General features: G+C 65.4%; 2 protein-coding genes and 1 long non-coding RNA gene across 8 annotated transcripts; 1 reads left to right on the top strand and 2 right to left on the bottom strand.

Annotated features, from left to right (window-relative positions):
* Positions 1–166: 166 nt before the first annotated feature.
* Positions 167–844, bottom strand: LOC131498027 (uncharacterized). Its single transcript, XR_009255250.1, has 2 exons — positions 453–844; positions 167–301 (listed from the first exon to the last, which is right to left on the bottom strand). It is a non-coding gene; the product is annotated as an uncharacterized LOC131498027 (long non-coding RNA).
* Positions 845–850: 6 nt separating this feature from the next.
* Positions 851–3516, bottom strand: LOC131498022 (protein phosphatase inhibitor 2-like). 3 transcript variants are annotated; one of them, XM_058704869.1, is made up of 7 exons: positions 2972–3516; positions 2503–2610; positions 2296–2367; positions 1979–2036; positions 1626–1881; positions 1089–1295; positions 851–987 (listed from the first exon to the last, which is right to left on the bottom strand). In XM_058704869.1, the coding sequence occupies exons 1-5, from the start codon at positions 3460–3462 to the stop codon at positions 1864–1866; spliced, it is 747 nt and encodes a 248-aa protein (XP_058560852.1). In that variant the 5' UTR covers positions 3463–3516; the 3' UTR covers positions 851–987; positions 1089–1295; positions 1626–1863. The 3 variants fall into 3 exon arrangements, with proteins under 3 accessions (XP_058560852.1, XP_058560850.1, XP_058560853.1); XM_058704867.1 differs by having other exon boundaries at positions 1979–2067; positions 2972–3511; XM_058704870.1 differs by having other exon boundaries at positions 1979–2067; positions 3389–3491.
* A 66-nt stretch (positions 3517–3582) lies between these two features.
* Positions 3583–16356, top strand: NEURL4 (neuralized E3 ubiquitin protein ligase 4). Of its 4 annotated transcripts, none has more exons than XM_058704861.1 (29): positions 3583–4920; positions 5849–6293; positions 6529–6594; positions 6746–7044; positions 7212–7323; positions 7408–7496; positions 8288–8360; positions 8466–8730; positions 8982–9163; positions 9496–9581; positions 9704–9866; positions 9965–10163; positions 10254–10330; positions 10438–10516; positions 10822–10991; positions 11085–11216; positions 11600–11745; positions 11842–12066; positions 12162–12260; positions 12344–12529; positions 12725–12889; positions 13438–13596; positions 14002–14181; positions 14287–14374; positions 14460–14567; positions 14656–14800; positions 14962–15074; positions 15171–15336; positions 15715–16356. In XM_058704861.1, exons 1-29 carry the CDS (start codon positions 4639–4641, stop codon positions 15917–15919), a joined length of 4704 nt encoding a protein of 1567 aa, XP_058560844.1. In that variant the 5' UTR covers positions 3583–4638; the 3' UTR covers positions 15920–16356. The 4 variants fall into 4 exon arrangements, with proteins under 4 accessions (XP_058560844.1, XP_058560843.1, XP_058560846.1 ...); XM_058704860.1 differs by having other exon boundaries at positions 10822–10997; XM_058704863.1 differs by lacking the exon at positions 6529–6594.
* The last annotated feature ends 27 nt before the right edge of the window (positions 16357–16383 follow it).

Below are 16383 nucleotides of genomic sequence, written 5' to 3'. Positions count from 1 at the left end.
CTGGGCCTCCCAGGCCCTCCCCGAGTCCAGTGCCCCAGGCTGTTCCAAGCTTTCTTCTCCGCTTCTCTGCCTGCTGTGGTTTCCTGTGTGCAGACGTCCTTCCCTCCGCCCCTCTCCTCTGTGGCTGAGCAGGCCATGCAGGGCCAACGACTCGGAGCACCCAGACTCCTGCACTTTTCTTTATTGTCCACCTCGAGGACGGTGGGCAGGGGGAGGCTGGGACCCACCCCATCCCCAGCCGGCTACGTTTTCCATTGTTTGGCTTCCCCCTCTTGTGTCCATGGAAGACGCAGGGTTTCATCTGGAGAGAAATGACTGGGCTACTGGCTTCCTTGCAGGAGGCAGGAGATCCGGCCCGCGTGACCCTGAAACTCCCTAGAATCCACCCATTCGGGCCCTCTCTCCGGGACCGGTTCAGGCCGCCCCCTTGCCCCCCACCCGCCCAGGCTCACGTCTGCTTTGGTTTTGGCTTGGGGACTTCCGGTGGCTGCCAGGCTGCCTCTCCAAGCTTTCTGGCCTTTGCCAGGTGAGCCCCTTGGGTGCCAGGCACTGACACCAGCCTGACTCTGATCTGGACCCATTGTCTTTGGAGAACAGGGCGGTACCTGGAGGGGGGTGGGGGCAAAGGGGAATCAGGGGGAGGCGCGGGACCAACAGCTCGTGCCAAGCTGGAGGGGGTCCCAACCCCTTCTGAGCCTCCCTCGTTCCTCTCTGTACAACGTGGGCCTGCACACCAGGATGCCCGAGGCCGCTCTTAGCATCTGTTGAAGGTACACTGGTATGCAAAGAAGGGGGGGTGGGGGGAGGGGAGCTTGTCAAGAGCCAGCTATTGGGGCCTGGTGCCCTCCCCAGGTTGCGATTTTGTCACTGTCACTTTCAGGCGGTCCTTGGTGGCCTTGTGATCCTGAATGGGGCTTCCTGGGTGGCCCAGCAGACGGACCTCAGTGCTTATGGGATTCTCCGTCACCCAGCTCAAGTTTGCAGAGCCTGGAAACACCACAGGGTCAAGGCTGGGGCACCCATCGGTCTGGGGTTGTCAGCATCCCCCCCTCCGCCCCCGCCCCAGGCTGACCCGGCCCAGCTCTCACTGTCCTGCTCCTCACGCTCATCTTCTGTGTCCTCCTCGAGCTCGGGGTGGGGGGAGCTCCTCAGGTATCTTCCTTTGATGTAATACTCCTTTCGTTGTCGCAGACCACTTTCCTGGCCTGACCTGACGGTGGCTGAAGCTCGGCACTGATTTCTGAAGGCAGGGGAATCTGCCGAATCATCCAAGTCCATCTGGGTCTTATGGCCACCTAGGGTATCCAGGACCCCCAGGTGTCCATTATGGCCCCCTCCACAGGGGAGAAGTTCCAGCCCTGGGTTTTCATCTCACTTCTCCGTCCTCTTCCCGTATTAGAAAATCCCAGTGACCTCTCCATCCCCCATGGTTCTCTTGGGCTTCCTGAGGACTATTCTGATGAGGCCCCCACCCCACCTGCCTTCCGTCTTCCCTGGGGGTCACCTGCCATTACCTCCCTCCCAGGTAGCAAGGCCCTGGGCCAATGGCCACTGAGAAAGATAGGGTATGGCAAAGACTCTGGACTACAATTCCCACAAATCCCTGGGGCTCCACCATAGCTAACCCTTGGCTTCTCGGATGTGGTTCCTGGTGACCAGGCCAATCTCATCATTGACTCCTCTGGCCAGTCCTCCTGTCCAGCCTCTCTCCACAGGCCTGGGCTCTGGGTCCAGCATCATGCCCCGACTGTCACTGCCTGTATTGGCACGGCCTCCTTTGTTGTTGTGCTTATTATCGTCGAAAGGAAAAACTTTGCTGAGTCTCGAAGACCTTTCCTTCATCGTAATGTGTCTTTCGGCGGTTTACGAAGTCACTGGAGTCTGTGGGCCATTGTAAACAGCTTGGCTTTCCGGCCAGGCTCTCGCTGACGGTTCACTCTGCCTCCCCTTTCCGCTCAATCCCCACCCCTCATCTCACGTGTCTTGGAAAAGTGGTCCGGAGCTCCCAAACTTCTGGTATCACCATACTGGAGGACCTTGGGATAGAGATTGTCCATTTTTGCCAACCTGAAGAGGAGGGAGACTGGTTGCGGGCACCAAACAGAGAGAACGAGGAGGGGCAGGTGGTAGACGTGGCTGGCTAATTCCCCCACCTTGGCCTTGGTCAGTCCAGATGGGAATTGTAGTGCCTCCCATTTTGGTGGCCAAAAAGCAGGCCTGGCTCAGACCTCAGAGCTCAGGGGCGGAGGGAGGAAGAGGCCCCACATCCCTACTGACCTCTGGCAGGACTCTCACCTCTTGGCCAGCACCTCCGGAGTCACCGAGGGAGAGGATGCCCCAGGCAGGTCCTCATCACTGTCCTGCAGCCTGCACAAGAGGGAGTAAGCAGTGGTGAGGGGCAAGCATCTGGAAGTATCCAATCCCTGGGGCCTCTCTGCCTCCCCCACCGCCTTTGAATAAGGAAGGGTCTGGGCTAAAAGGTTAGGGCTGAGGGCTCAGCACCTGTGGTAGGGAGTGCTGGGTTCATCCACCTTCATAAATCCATAGTCCTTGTCAGCAGGGTGGTAGGTGACTAGGATATTCATTTCGTCCCACCGCTGAGACTTGTTCCTGGCGTAGGAGGACACAGAAAGGTGTAGGAAAACTTCCAGCGACCTCCTCCTCACAGCCCTCCCACTTTCTTTCATTCAGAAACTTCTTGTACCCGCTCGTAGTCTCAGACGCGTAGCAGTGAGGGCGGGGGTCACGCCTAATGATAATCACACACGGTGTAGCCAGCGTTTACCCTGTACCTGCTCTCCCGAAGGCCTGGAAGCTCAGATTCCACCCCCCCCCCCCCCCCATAGCCCTCAGCTACTCTCTCTTCTAGTTCTCAGGACCCCGCCCCTTCCTCCTAGCCCCGCCCCCTCCAGTGTCCGAAACCCCTCCCTCCGGGCTCCGAGCCGGGTGCCAGCCGAGCTGAACTCTTTACTTCTCCGCAATGGGGGATTTCTGCATCAAGACGGAGCCGTTGCTTTTTAGGATGCTCCGGGGCCGGTCCTCACAAGGTTTGTGGGAGTGCAAGCAAGTTGGCTTGGAGCGCGGACTGCGTCCGGAGTTGTACGCCCCAGACCCCTCGGACCCGAGCCTGTAGGTCCCGGATACTCTAGTTTCAGGGAAGGGGCCATGTAATCCGCTTGGGTACGGGCCGGACCCAGTGCCGAGGTGCGCAACCTCCCCAGGGTGCTGGTTGGGTCCGGAACCGAGGACTGCTACGCCCCCGGAGGGCCGGCTAGATTCAGGACTGCGAGTTACGATTCCCCCGGGGTGCAGGGAGGGCCCAGAACCGTAAAACGGGCCTACGCTGGAGGGCGGCCCGGCGTCTGCCTCGACCGTGATTCCTCCGGACACACCCATGGTCGCCTCTCCCGGGGATTCCCCACTGCGGCCGCAGGCAGCCCCCAGAGCCTCGGGCTTCTCCATGGCCCCATCCGGGGACCTCTCTCAGCTGCCCCGCCCCGCCTCCTTGTTCCTCATAGCCCTGCCCTGAGGCCCCGCCCCCACCGTGGCGTTGGGCGGAGGGGCGTGGAGGTCGGGGGCTCGGACTGAGGCCCGGGCCCCCTCCCGCTCAGCTACCTGGAGCCGCGGCCCCGGCTTCGAGACTTTATATAGGGACCTCGGGCTAGGGGCCCCTCCGGCTGCCCCACCCAAAGGCCTTCTTTCTTTGTCTCTGGGATTTGTTCCCGCCCTTCTGCCCCATCACCGCCTTCATCCGAATTATCCAATCAGAGTCAGGGGTCCCGGTCATGGGGCGGAAGCCTTAATTGTGACGTCATAGTCCTCCAACCTCAGCGCGAGCTCGGACAGCTGGGCTGGGGGGCTTGATAGCTCGGGGTTTGGGGGGCAGCACCGTCAGTGCCATTGCTTGAATCTGCCTGCCAGGGTTTCATTGGACTCTTCATCCGTGGCTTTAAAATTTAAGGGTTTGGCTAGATTGAAGTTCAAGTGGGCTTGTTTAGGAATATCACGAGCCCCTTCCCTGCCCCCCCCCCCAGTCGACGCGCTTTGCCTCTCACGAGAAGTGCGCTACACAGTGGAGGGACTGCGACAGCGTCGCAAAATATATCCGGTCTCGGTGCGAGGGCAGAGGTTTTTATTTATGAAGCTACCGGTTCCCTTCTCTGGATGCTCCAGACGCCGCTCTTACGGCGTCGAAGGGTGTAGCGCGAAGGGAAGACACCTCCTCCTGTTGCCGTAAAGCGAAAACTTCAAGGCGTCGCCTGCCTCGGCGGGGGCGGGGTCGTTGGGGCCGCTGTCGCAAAGCTGAAGGTGGGGGGCCAGCACCCCCTGCGTCGTAAAGATGCCTAAGGCGGTCGTTTCTTCTACTGTCGCAAAAGCTCGCTGCCCAAGTCTGCACCCCACTCCGAGCCACTCCGTCACCCGGCCGTGCCGTAAAGCAAGCCTGCCCGACCCCGTCGTCCTTCTGTTCCCACCGCGGTGGTCATTAGTTCCCCAGCCCGGGATGCTTCGTTGCCCGGCAGTGCCGTAAAGCATACCTGGCCCCAGCCCCGAGCCCTATTCCCTCCGGGTGTGTGTGTGCACCGCGGTTGCCACGGTGCCGCCAAGCGCGGCTGTCGCGCGGCCCGGGTGTCAGCGGCGATGGCGGCGGGGTCGGGTGGGAGCGGGGGCTCTGGGGGAGGCCCCGGGCCGGGGCCGGGTGGGGGTGGGGGCCCCGGCGGGAGCGGCCCAGGGCCGGGGTCCGGCGGGGGTCTGGGCAGCGGCGGGGAGCTGCACCCGCGCACCGGGCGCTTGGTGAGCCTGTCGGCCTGTGGGCGTACGGCGCGGCGGCAGCAGCCGGGCCAGGAGTTTAACCACGGGCTGGTGTTGAGCCGGGAGCCTTTGCGCGACGGCCGCGTCTTCACCGTCCGCATCGACCGCAAGGTGCGGAGCTGGGTCCGCGGAACCGAGACGTGGAGGGTGGCGGGAGGGGGAGAGCGAGAGGCGGGATGGGGGACAATCGGGGCAGCCCCATCGCCGGGCACCGAGAGGGAACCGACGGACCTTATGGGCACCCGGTGACGGGCGGGGGGGGGAGCGGGAAGTAGAAACATTGAGTCTGAAGGGGAAACGGGTAAGGAGAGCTTGATTTCCTCCGGAGCCAGGAGCAGGGAAGGGACACGGGCTTCAGCCGCTAGAATGGCTAGGGAACAGGTCTCCTGGAATGGCTTGTGGCAGGCGGAGGTCGGAGAGATGTCAGGGACCTGACAGGAGGAGAGAGAACCAGGGGAAGTACAACCGTCGGAAGATAAACTCAGGCCGGAACGATGGGTGGGGAGGGACTCTCAGGGACAGGGAGGTGTGCCTCTTGTGTGTCGTCCGGTGACGAGGCCAGGGGCACAGAGGTGGAATTTGGGAAGTGAGTGAATCTGAGTGGAGCCAGGGCCCAGGAGAGAAATGGGCCAGGGGAGGAGAGCGGTGTACAAGAGCAGGGACAACCGACTTGGAGAGCTGTGCATCTGGGTGGTTGAGAAGTCACAGAGACCAGGCACTTAGAGGCGGCAGGGGGCTGCAGCCAGGGAATTTAGCCCAGACGGTGGGGACAGGCATGGTGTCAGAGACACCGAGCCGCCAGAGTAGGGAGCAGAGTTGCTAGGGGACAGCGGTGCCCACGGTCCCCTGAGACAGAGTGCAGGAAGTTGCTTGTAGGACCGCACCTCTGGGTTAGTGTCCCGCGTCTCAAGAGAGAAGAGCCAGCTGGCTGAGACGTGGCGGAGGGGGGAGGGCACGGTGGTCTGTGAAGTGTGGTTTCCTAGTGGTGGGAGACCCGTGGGGGCCCTTCCTGAGTCCCTGTCCACCGCTCTCATCGCAGGTCAACTCCTGGAGTGGCTCCATTGAGATTGGGGTGACGGCACTGGACCCCAGTGTGCTAGACTTCCCAAGCAGCGCCACGGGGCTGAAGGGGGGCTCATGGGTGGTGTCGGGCTGCTCAGTGCTGAGGGACGGACGTTCTGTGCTGGAGGAGTATGGTCAGGACCTGGACCAGCTCGGTGAAGGGGACCGTGTGGGCGTGGAGCGCACAGTTGCCGGGGAGCTGCGGCTCTGGGTGAACGGGCGGGACTGCGGGGTGGCCGCCACGGGCCTCCCCGCGCGTGTCTGGGCCGTTGTGGACCTTTACGGCAAGTGCACGCAGATCACCGTGCTACCCCCTGAGCCAGGTTTCAGCCCCCCTGCTCCCATCCCTACACCCCCCCTCGAGCCCTCCGCGCCCCCTGAAGATTCTGCCTTGACTGAACAGGGGACCCCGGGGGACGAAGGTGAGAATACAGCTCGGGCAGCGGTGGAGGGGCGGGGCAGGGGGACCGGCTGAAGGAGTGGGTGACGTGTAGTGACAAATGAGGCTGGGTGTGGGCAGGGCCTCTCCGACCCCTTTCCCCCCCACCCGAGTCTGTTGAAGGGGAAAGCAGGGGCTAGAGGAGGGGGTCTCCTGGCTGTGGGCCCCTGCAGCAGGGGCCGAACCCTCATTCCCCTCCCATCCCGCCTGGTCCCCAGCCTTCATGGTGTCCCCAGCGCAGGCCCGGCCGGAGACGTTTCCTAACAGCCTTGAGTCGCATAATGGTGAGGGCTTCCGGGAGGCTCTGGGAAGGGCAGCGGGAAGTGAGGTGGCTCAGGCGAGGGGAGGGACCTCAGGAGAGGGCCAGGGGGCGAGTGGCGAGCCAGAGGGGGTACGGCCTCATTCCAGCTTCCCTCCCCCGCCCCGCCGCCGCAGATTTTGCCAGCATGGAGCTCTCGGAGGTGGTGGGCAACGCCATCCTGTCTGCCTACAACGGGGGGCTCCTAAATGTGAACCTGAGCTCCCCCCCGGCCGGGGAAGGACCGGGGCCCAGCGGCGCTGCCACCTCGCCTGTCCTCACTTCCAACGACGCCCTGCTCTTTCACGAGAAGTGCGGAACCCTCATCAAACTCAGCAACAATAACAAGACAGCCGAGCGCCGCCGGCCCCTGGATGAGTTCAACAACGGCGTGGTCATGACCAACCGTCCGCTCCGGGACAACGAGATGTTTGAGGTGTGCGAGATCCCAGGCTCTGGTTGGCACGTCACTCTCCGGGGGCTCGCGACGGGGCTTGACCCTTGACGTTAGAAGGGTGGGGCCCAAGGAAGAGCCGGGGACTGAGGGGCCCTGTTCTATGCTCACGTTCCCCGTCTCTCCCTTCTGTCGTCACCCCTCCCAAGATCCGCATCGACAAGCTCGTGGATAAGTGGTCTGGCTCCATTGAGATCGGTGTCACCACCCACAACCCCAACAGCCTGGAGTACCCAGCCACCATGACCAACTTGCAGTCAGGTACCAGCCCCGGGCAGGGCAGGGGGCACCTTCCTAAGGCGGAGGAAGCCCGTGTCCTGAGCGGGGTGTCCGCTGCCCCCCCAGGCACCATCATGATGAGTGGCTGTGGGATCCTGACCAACGGCAAGGGCACCCGCCGGGAGTACTGTGAGTTCAGTCTGGATGAGCTACAGGTGAGGGTGGGGCGTGGAGCCTGGGCCCCTCTGTGGGGCAGCCCCGTTTCCCTGCGCCCCTGCCCGTGCACCACGGTCTCCCCTGTGACCCAGAGCAAGGCCTGTTAGCTTTTTTTAAAGTCTTTTTTTTTTTTTAATGCTTATTTACTTTAAACGTTAGAGAGAGGCAGAGCGTGAGTGGGTAAGGGGCAGAGAGAGGGAGACACAGAACCCGAGGCAGGCTCCAGGCTCTGAGCTGTCAGCACAGAGCCTGATGTGGGGCTCGAACTCACGAACCGTGAGATCATGACCTGAGCCGAAGTCAGACGCTCCACTGACTGAGCCACCCAGGCGCCCCAAGGCCTGTTAGCTTTTGCCTAGAGGTTCCTTCTGAGAAGGCAGGGCTGCCCAGTAGTTAGGCACTCGGGTTTCCGAGTCAGAGTTTTACTTTTTCTTAATCGTTTGGCCATTTGTGGTGGTGACCAGAGGCAACAAACTCGTTCTCTTTGGTAGTTTGGTGGGGTTTTTTTTTTCTTCCCTTCTAACGTTTAAAGCGAGCCTGTTAGTATTTTCTAGACTCCTTTGGGAGGTAGATGGGGTGATGTTTATGAGATGGCTTAACGCAGCGCTGGCCTCGGAGTGAGCGTTCGGGGGGGGGGGTTGCTCTGCGACTCCAGCACCTTGGGAGCGGTTCCCCTGCGGCCTGGGCTGGTGGGCAGGTTTTAGGACCGCGTTGTTCCAGGGTCCCCAGGACAAGTCTGGAGCCTGACCAGGGATAGATTCCAGACTTTCGTCTTTTCTGCTTTGACCAGGAGGGCGACCACATCGGTCTCACGAGGAAGTCCAACTCTGCCCTGCATTTCTTCATTAACGGCATCGATCAGGGTAGGGGCCGCGCGGCCAGGGCGCTCGGTGCAGGGGTCTGGTCCTCACACTCCTGCCTCTCTTTGAGGCTGGTCTGACCCCTTCCTTTGCCTTCCACCCCCACAGGCGTGGCCACCCCGCTGACGCCCCCGGTGGTGTATGGAGTGGTGGACTTGTACGGGATGGCGGTGAAGGTGACCATCGTCCATAATAACAACCACAGCGACCGTCTGCGCCGCAACAATGCCATCCTGCGGGCCCTGTCTCCCGAGGGCGCCCTCCGCCGCGCCGCCCCCGCCGCTCAGGCCGAGCCCGAGCGCCTGCTCTTCCACCCGAACTGCGGGCAGAAGGCGGCTATCACCCACGAGGGACGCACCGCCTTGAGGCCCCAGTATGGCCCGGGGGGGGTGGGGAGAAGCCCGCAGAAGGGGCTCTGACGGGCTTGCGGGAGGGGCGCGGACGCGGGGTGGCGGCGGGATTCTGAGCGGGGCCGTCGTGACAGGGAAGGGGGGAGCCTCCGGGACAGCGAAGGTCAGCAGGTGGATTGGGGGCAGCAGGAGTCAGGCAGGCACCGACCGGGCCAGGGTGCGGCGTGCTCAGAGCGTGCGCTCGTGCCTAAGGCCCCGCGTGCTGTGCCCTCAGTGCCACCGATGACTTCAATCACGGCGTGGTGCTGAGCAGCAGAGCCCTGCGGGACGGAGAGGTGTTCCAGGTGCGCATCGACAAGATGGTGGACAAGTGGGCTGGCTCCATCGAGATCGGTGTCACCACCCACAACCCTGCCTACCTCCAGTTGCCTTCCACCATGACCAACCTGCGCTCGGGTGAGCCCCCCAGCGGGGCGGGGCTGGGACAGGGTCCTCGGGAGGAAGCCACCCCCCGGAGCCCGGATGCTCGTGCTCCGGCCCTTTTCTCACTTGTCACACTTGTGACGACTCATCCGGTGGCTGAGGCCTGCCCGTCACGTGGACGGGGCTTGTGGCTGGCTTGGGACGTGCAGGGTTTTCTTGTTCAGCTCTGGGAAGAGAGCCGACCGTCAGAAAAGGCAGGCCGGGCCAGCGGCTTTGGGGGGCGGACGCGGGCACTGCCGCACGACAGGAGCCCTGGTCCCCGCTCACGTCCTCTGTCCCACCCCCACCCCCCCCCGTCCCCCTAGGGACCTGGATGATGACCGGCAACGGGGTGATGCACAACGGGACGACCATCCTGGACGAGTACGGGCACAACCTGGACCGCCTCAAGGTGGGAGAGCGTGCGTCCGGCCGGGGCCCGGCGGCGGGAGGCGGGCAAGGCGGGGCTGCCGTAGGACCAGCCCAGGCGGGAGCTCTGCCTGACTCCTCACTCCAGCCCCCCCTTCTTCCAAGGCAGGGGACACGGTGGGCGTGGTGCGGCGGGAGGACGGGACCCTGCACTTCTTTGTCAACGGGATGACTCAGGGCCCCGCGGCCTGGAACGTGCCCCCGGGTGTCTACGCAGTCGTGGACCTCTACGGCCAGGCGGCCCAGGCCACCATCGTGGACGACGCGGGTGAGGGCTGGACCGGGCAGGGGCGGGGGGGGGCGGGGGGGGCCTTGGGGGCCCTCAGAGACCCCTGTGAGCCTAATGGGCGATGACCACTCATGCAGAGGTGCCCCCAGTCCCCGAGCCACTCCCCGAAGGGAACAACCAGGTGTCCCCGAGCTCCCCGTCATCGGGGGCCGGGGGCTCCGACCTGCGTTTCCACCAGCTACACGGCAGTAACGCAGTGATCACCAACGGGGGCCGCACCGCGCTCCGCCATAACTGCCGCAGCGAGTTCAACGACGCCATCGTCATCTCCAATCGGTCAGTGCCCGGGCCTTCGTGCCGCCGGCTTCCCGCTGCCCGGCCTCGGCCACCGGGCAGGGCCTGTCTGATTGCCGCTGTCCCTGGCAGGGCCCTGCGCGACGGGGAGCTGTTTGAAATCGTCATTCAGAAGATGGTGGACCGCTGGTCAGGCTCCATCGAGGCCGGTGAGGGCACCTGGGGGTGCGTGCGCGCGCGCGCAGCGGGGGCGGAGGCGGTGGCCGCTGGCCGCCCACGGCTGGGGGCTTGGCTCCGACCTACCCCTGCCTCCTAGGAGTGACCGCTATTCGGCCAGAAGACCTTGAGTTCCCCAACACCATGACGGATATCGACTATGACACGTGGATGCTGAGGTCAGATGGCCTGCTCTGCGGGCCGTGCGGCCGGCTGGGATGGGGGAAGCGAGGCTTGGGGCCCGCGGTGGCCCCGGGCAGCCTTCCCACGTCGCCCCGCACCCTGCAGCGGCTCGGCCCCCTCTCCTCTCGGGGAGGCTCCCGCTTTTCTCTGTCCCGGAGGCATGGGGCACGGGCTTGGGTCCCAGACCCCAGGTCGAGATCCCAATCCAAGGCGCTGGGAGGCTGTGACGAGCAGAGACCGAGCAGGGGCCTGTGTGGGGAAGAGCCGGGAGACTCACCGGCCCCTTCTGTCGCCCCTCCAGTGGCACGGCCATCATGCAAGACGGAAACACGATGCGCAACAACTACGGGTGCGACCTCGATGCGCTGGGCACAGGCGCGCGCATCGGCATGATGCGCACGGCCAAGGGCGACCTGCACTACTTCATCAACGGCCAGGACCAAGGCGCCGCCTGCTCAGGCTTGCCTCCGGGTAAAGGTGACTGCGCTGTGGCTTTCGGCCCGCCCGCCTCGTGCCGGTGCCCCGCGGGCTCTCGGACTTCTGACCCCTTCCTTTCCCACCCAGAAGTGTACGCGGTCGTGGATCTCTACGGCCAGTGTGTCCAGGTGTCCATCACCAACGCCACCGGCCCCATGGACAACAGCCTGGCGACCAGCAACACGGCCACTGAGAAGTCCTTCCCCCTGCACTCCCCAGGTGCGGCCGGCCGGGCGGGCTCTGCTTCCTCACCGTGGGCCCGAGGGGGCCGCTGCCAGCTCAGGGAGCTGGGTCAGGACGGGCTCGCCCCTGAAGGGAGGGATGAGCCCAGGGTAGGCGGCGGCCAAGAAGAGGGGAGGAGGTCACGGCTGGCTGGAACGACCGAGGCGCTTCTGGCTTCTCGGCCACCAGGAGGCACGCCCGCTTTGGGAACGGGTCTCTCGTGGGGAAAGAGGCGCCGGAGGCTCTCCGATGGCAGACAGAGGACTGATGGCAAACGGGGCCTTTCCGGCAACTTCCCGCTTCCCCCGAGAGCTCTGCTCCGTGTCCTTCCTGAAGCTCGCTGTCCCACCGTCCCCTCCCGCTGCGCCTGTTCCCCACAGTGGCTGGCGTGGCTCACCGCTTTCACAGCACGTGTGGCAAGAACGTCACTCTGGAGGAGGACGGCACGAGGGCGGTACGCGCGGCCGGCTACGCTCACGGCCTGGTCTTCAGCACCAAGGAGCTCAAGACGGAGGAGGTGTTCGAGGTGGGCGGCGGGCCCCTCGCAGCGAGGCGGGCTGCCCCCCCCGCGCTGTCCCTCTGTCCCTGGCTAGCGCCGGCCGCCGCCTTTTGTCTCCCTCAGGTCAAAGTGGACGAGCTGGACGAGAAGTGGGCGGGCTCCCTGCGCCTGGGACTGACCACACTGGTGCCCGGGGACATGGGGGCCGGCACGGGCGGGGGCCCGGCGCTGCCGCCCTCCCTGCCGGAGCTCCGGACCAAGACCACCTGGATGGTGTCCAGCTGCGAAGTGAGGCGCGACGGCCAGCTCCAGAGGATGAACTACGGCCGGAACCTGGAGAGGCTGGGGGTGAGGCCGCCGGCTCCGGGGTCGGGGCGGAGGTGGAGCGGGGGCGGCGGGGGGAGGGAGGCCAGGCATTCGAGCCCGTCTCACCTTGGCGCCAGGTGGGCAGCCGCGTGGGCATCCGCCGGGGGGCGGACGACACGATGCACATCTTGGTAGACGGAGAGGACATGGGGCCTGCGGCCACCGGCGTTGCCAAGGTAGACCCGGGGAACCTTGGGCTTGGGGAGCGGGCTTGAGGCCTTCCGCGGACCCCTGACTCCTGTGTCGTGTGTGCCCACAGAACGTGTGGGCCGTGCTGGACCTGTACGGGCCCGTACGGAGCGTGTCTGTGGTCAGCTCCACGAGGCTGGAGGAGTCGGAAGGCACCCAGCCTCCCTCCCCCAGCTCGGACACCGGCAGCGAGGGCGAGGGCGAGGGCGAGGGCGAGGGCGAGGAAGATGATGACGGGGAGGAGCACAGCCCGAGGGTAAGAGGCCCCGCGGGGCAGGCGGGGCCTGTGAACAGGCGGCTGGGGTCGGTGGTCCGCGGGACACCAGGCTGTCCTGGGGCTCTCTGACCCAACCCCGGGTGGCCAGTCGCCTGTGCGCGAGCCCCGTGTAAACGCCCGCGGGGGGGTGGCTCGTACTGGCAACCCAGCAGCTCGGTCTCTCCTCCACACCAGGGCCAGAATCAAGTGGCCATTATGCCCACAGCCCTCGAGTTCCTGGAGAACCACGGGAAGAACATCCTCTTGTCCAACGGGAACCGCACCGCCACGCGGGTGGCCAGCTACAACCAGGGCATCGTTGTCATCAACCAGCCCCTGGTGCCCCAGCTGCTGGTCCAGGTGGGCCTCACCTTCTCCGCCGCTCCTCTGGCTCGGGGTGACCCAGGGCCAGCCCTCCTGGAGGAACCCCTTTCCAGCTGAGGACGAGGTAGAAGGCAAGCCCCTCGGATGAGCTTCCCGGGCTTGGGCTCGTGCCCGCGGTGGGGTTCGTCGGTCGCTTATCAGGAAGCCTTACTTGCCGGCTGGTGGGGGCGGCGGCAGCGGGCAGGGGCTGGGGGAGGCCAAGAGAGACGCCGGCCCTACGCGTGGCTGCGTGGACGGCTTTGCCGAGCAGGAGGCCTTTCCGCTGTTTGCCACAAACGGAGAGATTCAGTTAGGAACGCGGGGCATGGGGACCCTTACTGTCCCGACAGCGCCGAGGCTCACGTGGGGAAGGAAACAAGGGGTTTGTAGTTTGCGGTCCCTCCGGCCGAGGGAAGGGCAGCATCCCAGGCCACGCTGTGGGAGGTGCTGTCGCTCCCCCCCTCCCACCCGGCGGGGGTGAGGAGCCTGGTTCTGCTGGGGGGCGGCCTCTTCCGTGACGGGGGAGCGGTTGCCCTTTTCCCCAGGTGCGGATAGACTTCCTGAACCGGCAGTGGACGTCCTCCCTGGTCCTGGGCGTCATCACCTGCCCGCCCGAGAGGCTCAACTTCCCCGCTTCTGCCTGTGCCCTCAAGCGGGCAGCCTGGCTGCTGCGGGGCCGTGGCATCTTCCACAACGGTCTCAAGGTGAGTAGGGGGCAGAGAGAAGAGGGAGGGCCGGGGCCTCGAGTCGGGACGGTCTGGCCAAAAGGGTCCCCGGCTCCGGCAGTAGGACTGCGGGCGTAAAGGGGCCCCATAGTGGGGTGGACCCCATGGTGGGTGAGCGAGAGTGGGGGGGGCCCTTATCTGGACGCTCAGGCTGTCACGTTGTCCCGGGTCCCTGCCACTGAGCATGTTGTGGGGGGGAGGGCAGTGGGGGGGTTGGCGGGGAGGTGGACTCCAGATGTTTGAGGAGGGGGGGTGGAGCCCGGGCAGCGGGCCGGCGCGGAGGCCAAGCCTGGGGCCTGGCAACCGGAAGCAGAGGGAAGGGCGAGCCTGGCTGCTGCCCGTGGGCGTCCGATCTCTGGGAACACAGTAGGTCTTTCCTCCTAGATCTGTGAGAAGTTTGGGCCGAACCTGGACACGTGTCCTGAAGGCACCGTCCTGGGACTGCGGCTGGACGGCTCTGGGGGGCTGCACCTGCACGTCAATGGGCTGGACCAGGGGGTGGCCGTACCGGACGTGCCCCAGCCCTGCCACGCGGTGGTGGACCTCTACGGCCAGTGCGAGCAGGTCGGCTGTAACGTTGGAAGCGCGGAGGGGGCGACCGGTGAGGGCACGGGCAGGCCCCGGGGGCTGGGGCTCGCCCGGCTGATTTCCCGCCCCCCTCCCCTGCAGGTGACCATCGTGAGTCCTGAACCAGGGGCTGCCAGTGGCAAGAGTGCGGGAACCCAAGGGGACATGGAGAAGGCGGACATGGTAGACGGTGAGCCGGCCCGCAGAGCCCCGCCCCGCCCACCGTGCCGCGCCGCCCCGGCTCCTGTGACCTGTGCCCCCTCCTGCCCGCGCAGGTATGAAGGAGAGCGTGTGCTGGGGGCCGCTGCCTGCCGCCAGCCCTCTCAAGAGCTGCGAGTATCACGCCCTGTGCTCCCGCTTCCAAGAACTGCTGTTGCTTCCCGGTGAGTCCCCGGTCCCCCGGGACCCGCCTCGTTCCCCGGGGCAGTGCTGGGCACCTCGGCACCCAGCCTGCCCCTCGCTTTCCCGCAGAGGATTACTTTATGCCTCCGCCCAAGCGAAGCCTGTGCTACTGTGAGTCTTGCCGGAAGCTTCGAGGGGACGAGGCCCACAGGCGCCGGGGAGAGCCCCCTCGGGAGTATGCCCTGCCCTTCGGCTGGTGCAGGTTCAACCTCAGGTGTGCGCAGGGCAGGGTCACGCGGCTCCCTTACTGTTCTTTTCCGCTAGAGGAAGGAGGTTCCCCAGGGGGTGCATGGAAGACGTGGCAGAACTTCCCGTAGAGGGGACAGTGTTGGGGAGCCAGCGACCTTTGTCCCGTCTGCCCTGCCTACATCCTAGGGTGAATCCCCGTCTGGAAGCTGGGACGCTAACCAAGAAGTGGCACATGGCCTATCACGGGAGCCACGTGGCAGCGGTGCGGAGGGTGCTGGACCGAGGGGAGCTGGGAGCAGGTACCGGGGCGCCAGGGGCAGGGTGGGGCGGGTGGGGCGGGTGGGGCGGGTGGGCCCGGCCCCTGGAGGGCGGCCCTGACGCAGCTCTCGTCCTAGGCGCTGCCTCTATCCTGAGCTGCCGGCCGCTGAAGGGCGAGCCCGGGGTGGGGTTTGAGGAGCCCGGCGAGAACTGCGCCCCTCCCCGGGAGGAGCAGCCCCCTCCGGTGCTGCTCTCCCCGTCCCTGCAGTACGCTGGGGCCGAGACCCTGGCATCCAAAGTGCAGTGAGTACCCGGGGGCACGCCCGGGGTCTCCATGTTTTGCCTTCCCTTCTCTCACCTGTGCCACTTGGGTCTTCTCTCGCTCTAGAACATTGTTACATAAGAAGCATTTACTATTTTTAAAGGTGACAAAAAGGGGGGTGCAGTGGGTCAGAAGTGCGGGTGGAGCGGGCACGGGGAGCAGGGTGGGCAGCGGCCTGCACGCGGAAGCCGGGGAGCCTGCCCCGCAGTCGTTGGGGAAGGCGGTAGGGAGGGGAGTGGGGGGAGGGCCAGGCCCCTGCAAGGTGGGGGTGCCCCCTCAGGGCCTGTGTGGCCGTGCAGTTAGCAAGGGGAGGAGAGGGGCCAGAGGCCTCACGGCCGGATTTCTTCTCCCCCCGACAGATTCCGGGACCCCAAATCCCAGCGGACACACCAGGCCCAGGTGGCGTTCCAGGTGTGCGTGCGCCCCGGCTCCTACACCCCCGGGCCCCCCTCGGCCGCCCTCAGAGAACCTCCGGACCCTCACTTTAGCCCAGCCGAACTCGAGTGGGTGACCAAGGAGAAGGGGGCCACGCTCCTCTATGCCCTGCTGGTGCGGGTGGAATGAGGGGCGGCCTGGCGATGACAAGCACAGCGGGGCCCTGGGCCCGGGACTCCCAAGTGACGACCGACGACGATCGCCCCGGCACGCGCGGGGCCCGGACAGGCAGGGGGCCCTGGAGCAGGCCCTGGAGTCCTGCCTCCCGCGCCCGCGGCAGCAGAGCCATCCCCGACCGCGCGGCGGGCGAGCGGGAGCCGGGCCCGACAGCCCCCCTTTCATGCACTGACTTGGGGAGCACGACTCCCCGGACTCCCTCCCCCGTACCACTTAATTTATTTCCGTTTTCGTTCCTGTTACTGTGAATCCCGAGCAGCCCGGATCCCCCTCCGGGCCGCCGCTTCCCGGGCCTCCGGGCGGTGGGAGGGCGCTCGCGGGGAAGGCGGGCCTCTGTACAGTTGTTACGGACGCGGGTTTCCAAGCAGCCAATAAACGCCGTCCCGGAGCGCGCGCCTCGGCCTCTTTCTCGCGCG

This window comes from Neofelis nebulosa, chromosome 16 (assembly GCF_028018385.1).
Source record: "Neofelis nebulosa isolate mNeoNeb1 chromosome 16, mNeoNeb1.pri, whole genome shotgun sequence".
Taxonomy (NCBI): Eukaryota; Metazoa; Chordata; class Mammalia; order Carnivora; family Felidae; genus Neofelis; species Neofelis nebulosa.
Note: the sequence above shows the minus strand (reverse complement) of the source record. Positions and strands in the feature narration are given on the sequence as shown.

Excerpts from the sequence above, each read along its gene's own strand:
- LOC131498022 (XM_058704867.1), bottom strand. The coding sequence starts at position 3,462 with ATGGAGAAGCCCGAGGCTCTGGGGGCTGCCTGCGGCCGCAGTGGGGAA. Across the intron at positions 2,368-2,502 it reads CCCAGCACTCCCTACCACAG|GCTGCAGGACAGTGATGAGG; the intron begins GTGCTGAGCCCT and ends CCTCTTGTGCAG. Across the intron at positions 2,068-2,295 it reads CCGGAGGTGCTGGCCAAGAG|GTTGGCAAAAATGGACAATC; the intron begins GTGAGAGTCCTG and ends CCTCCTCTTCAG.
- NEURL4 (XM_058704860.1), top strand. The coding sequence starts at position 4,639 with ATGGCGGCGGGGTCGGGTGGGAGCGGGGGCTCTGGGGGAGGCCCCGGG. Across the intron at positions 11,217-11,599 it reads CTTCCCCCTGCACTCCCCAG|TGGCTGGCGTGGCTCACCGC; the intron begins GTGCGGCCGGCC and ends TGTTCCCCACAG. Across the intron at positions 12,890-13,437 it reads TGCCCCAGCTGCTGGTCCAG|GTGCGGATAGACTTCCTGAA; the intron begins GTGGGCCTCACC and ends CCTTTTCCCCAG.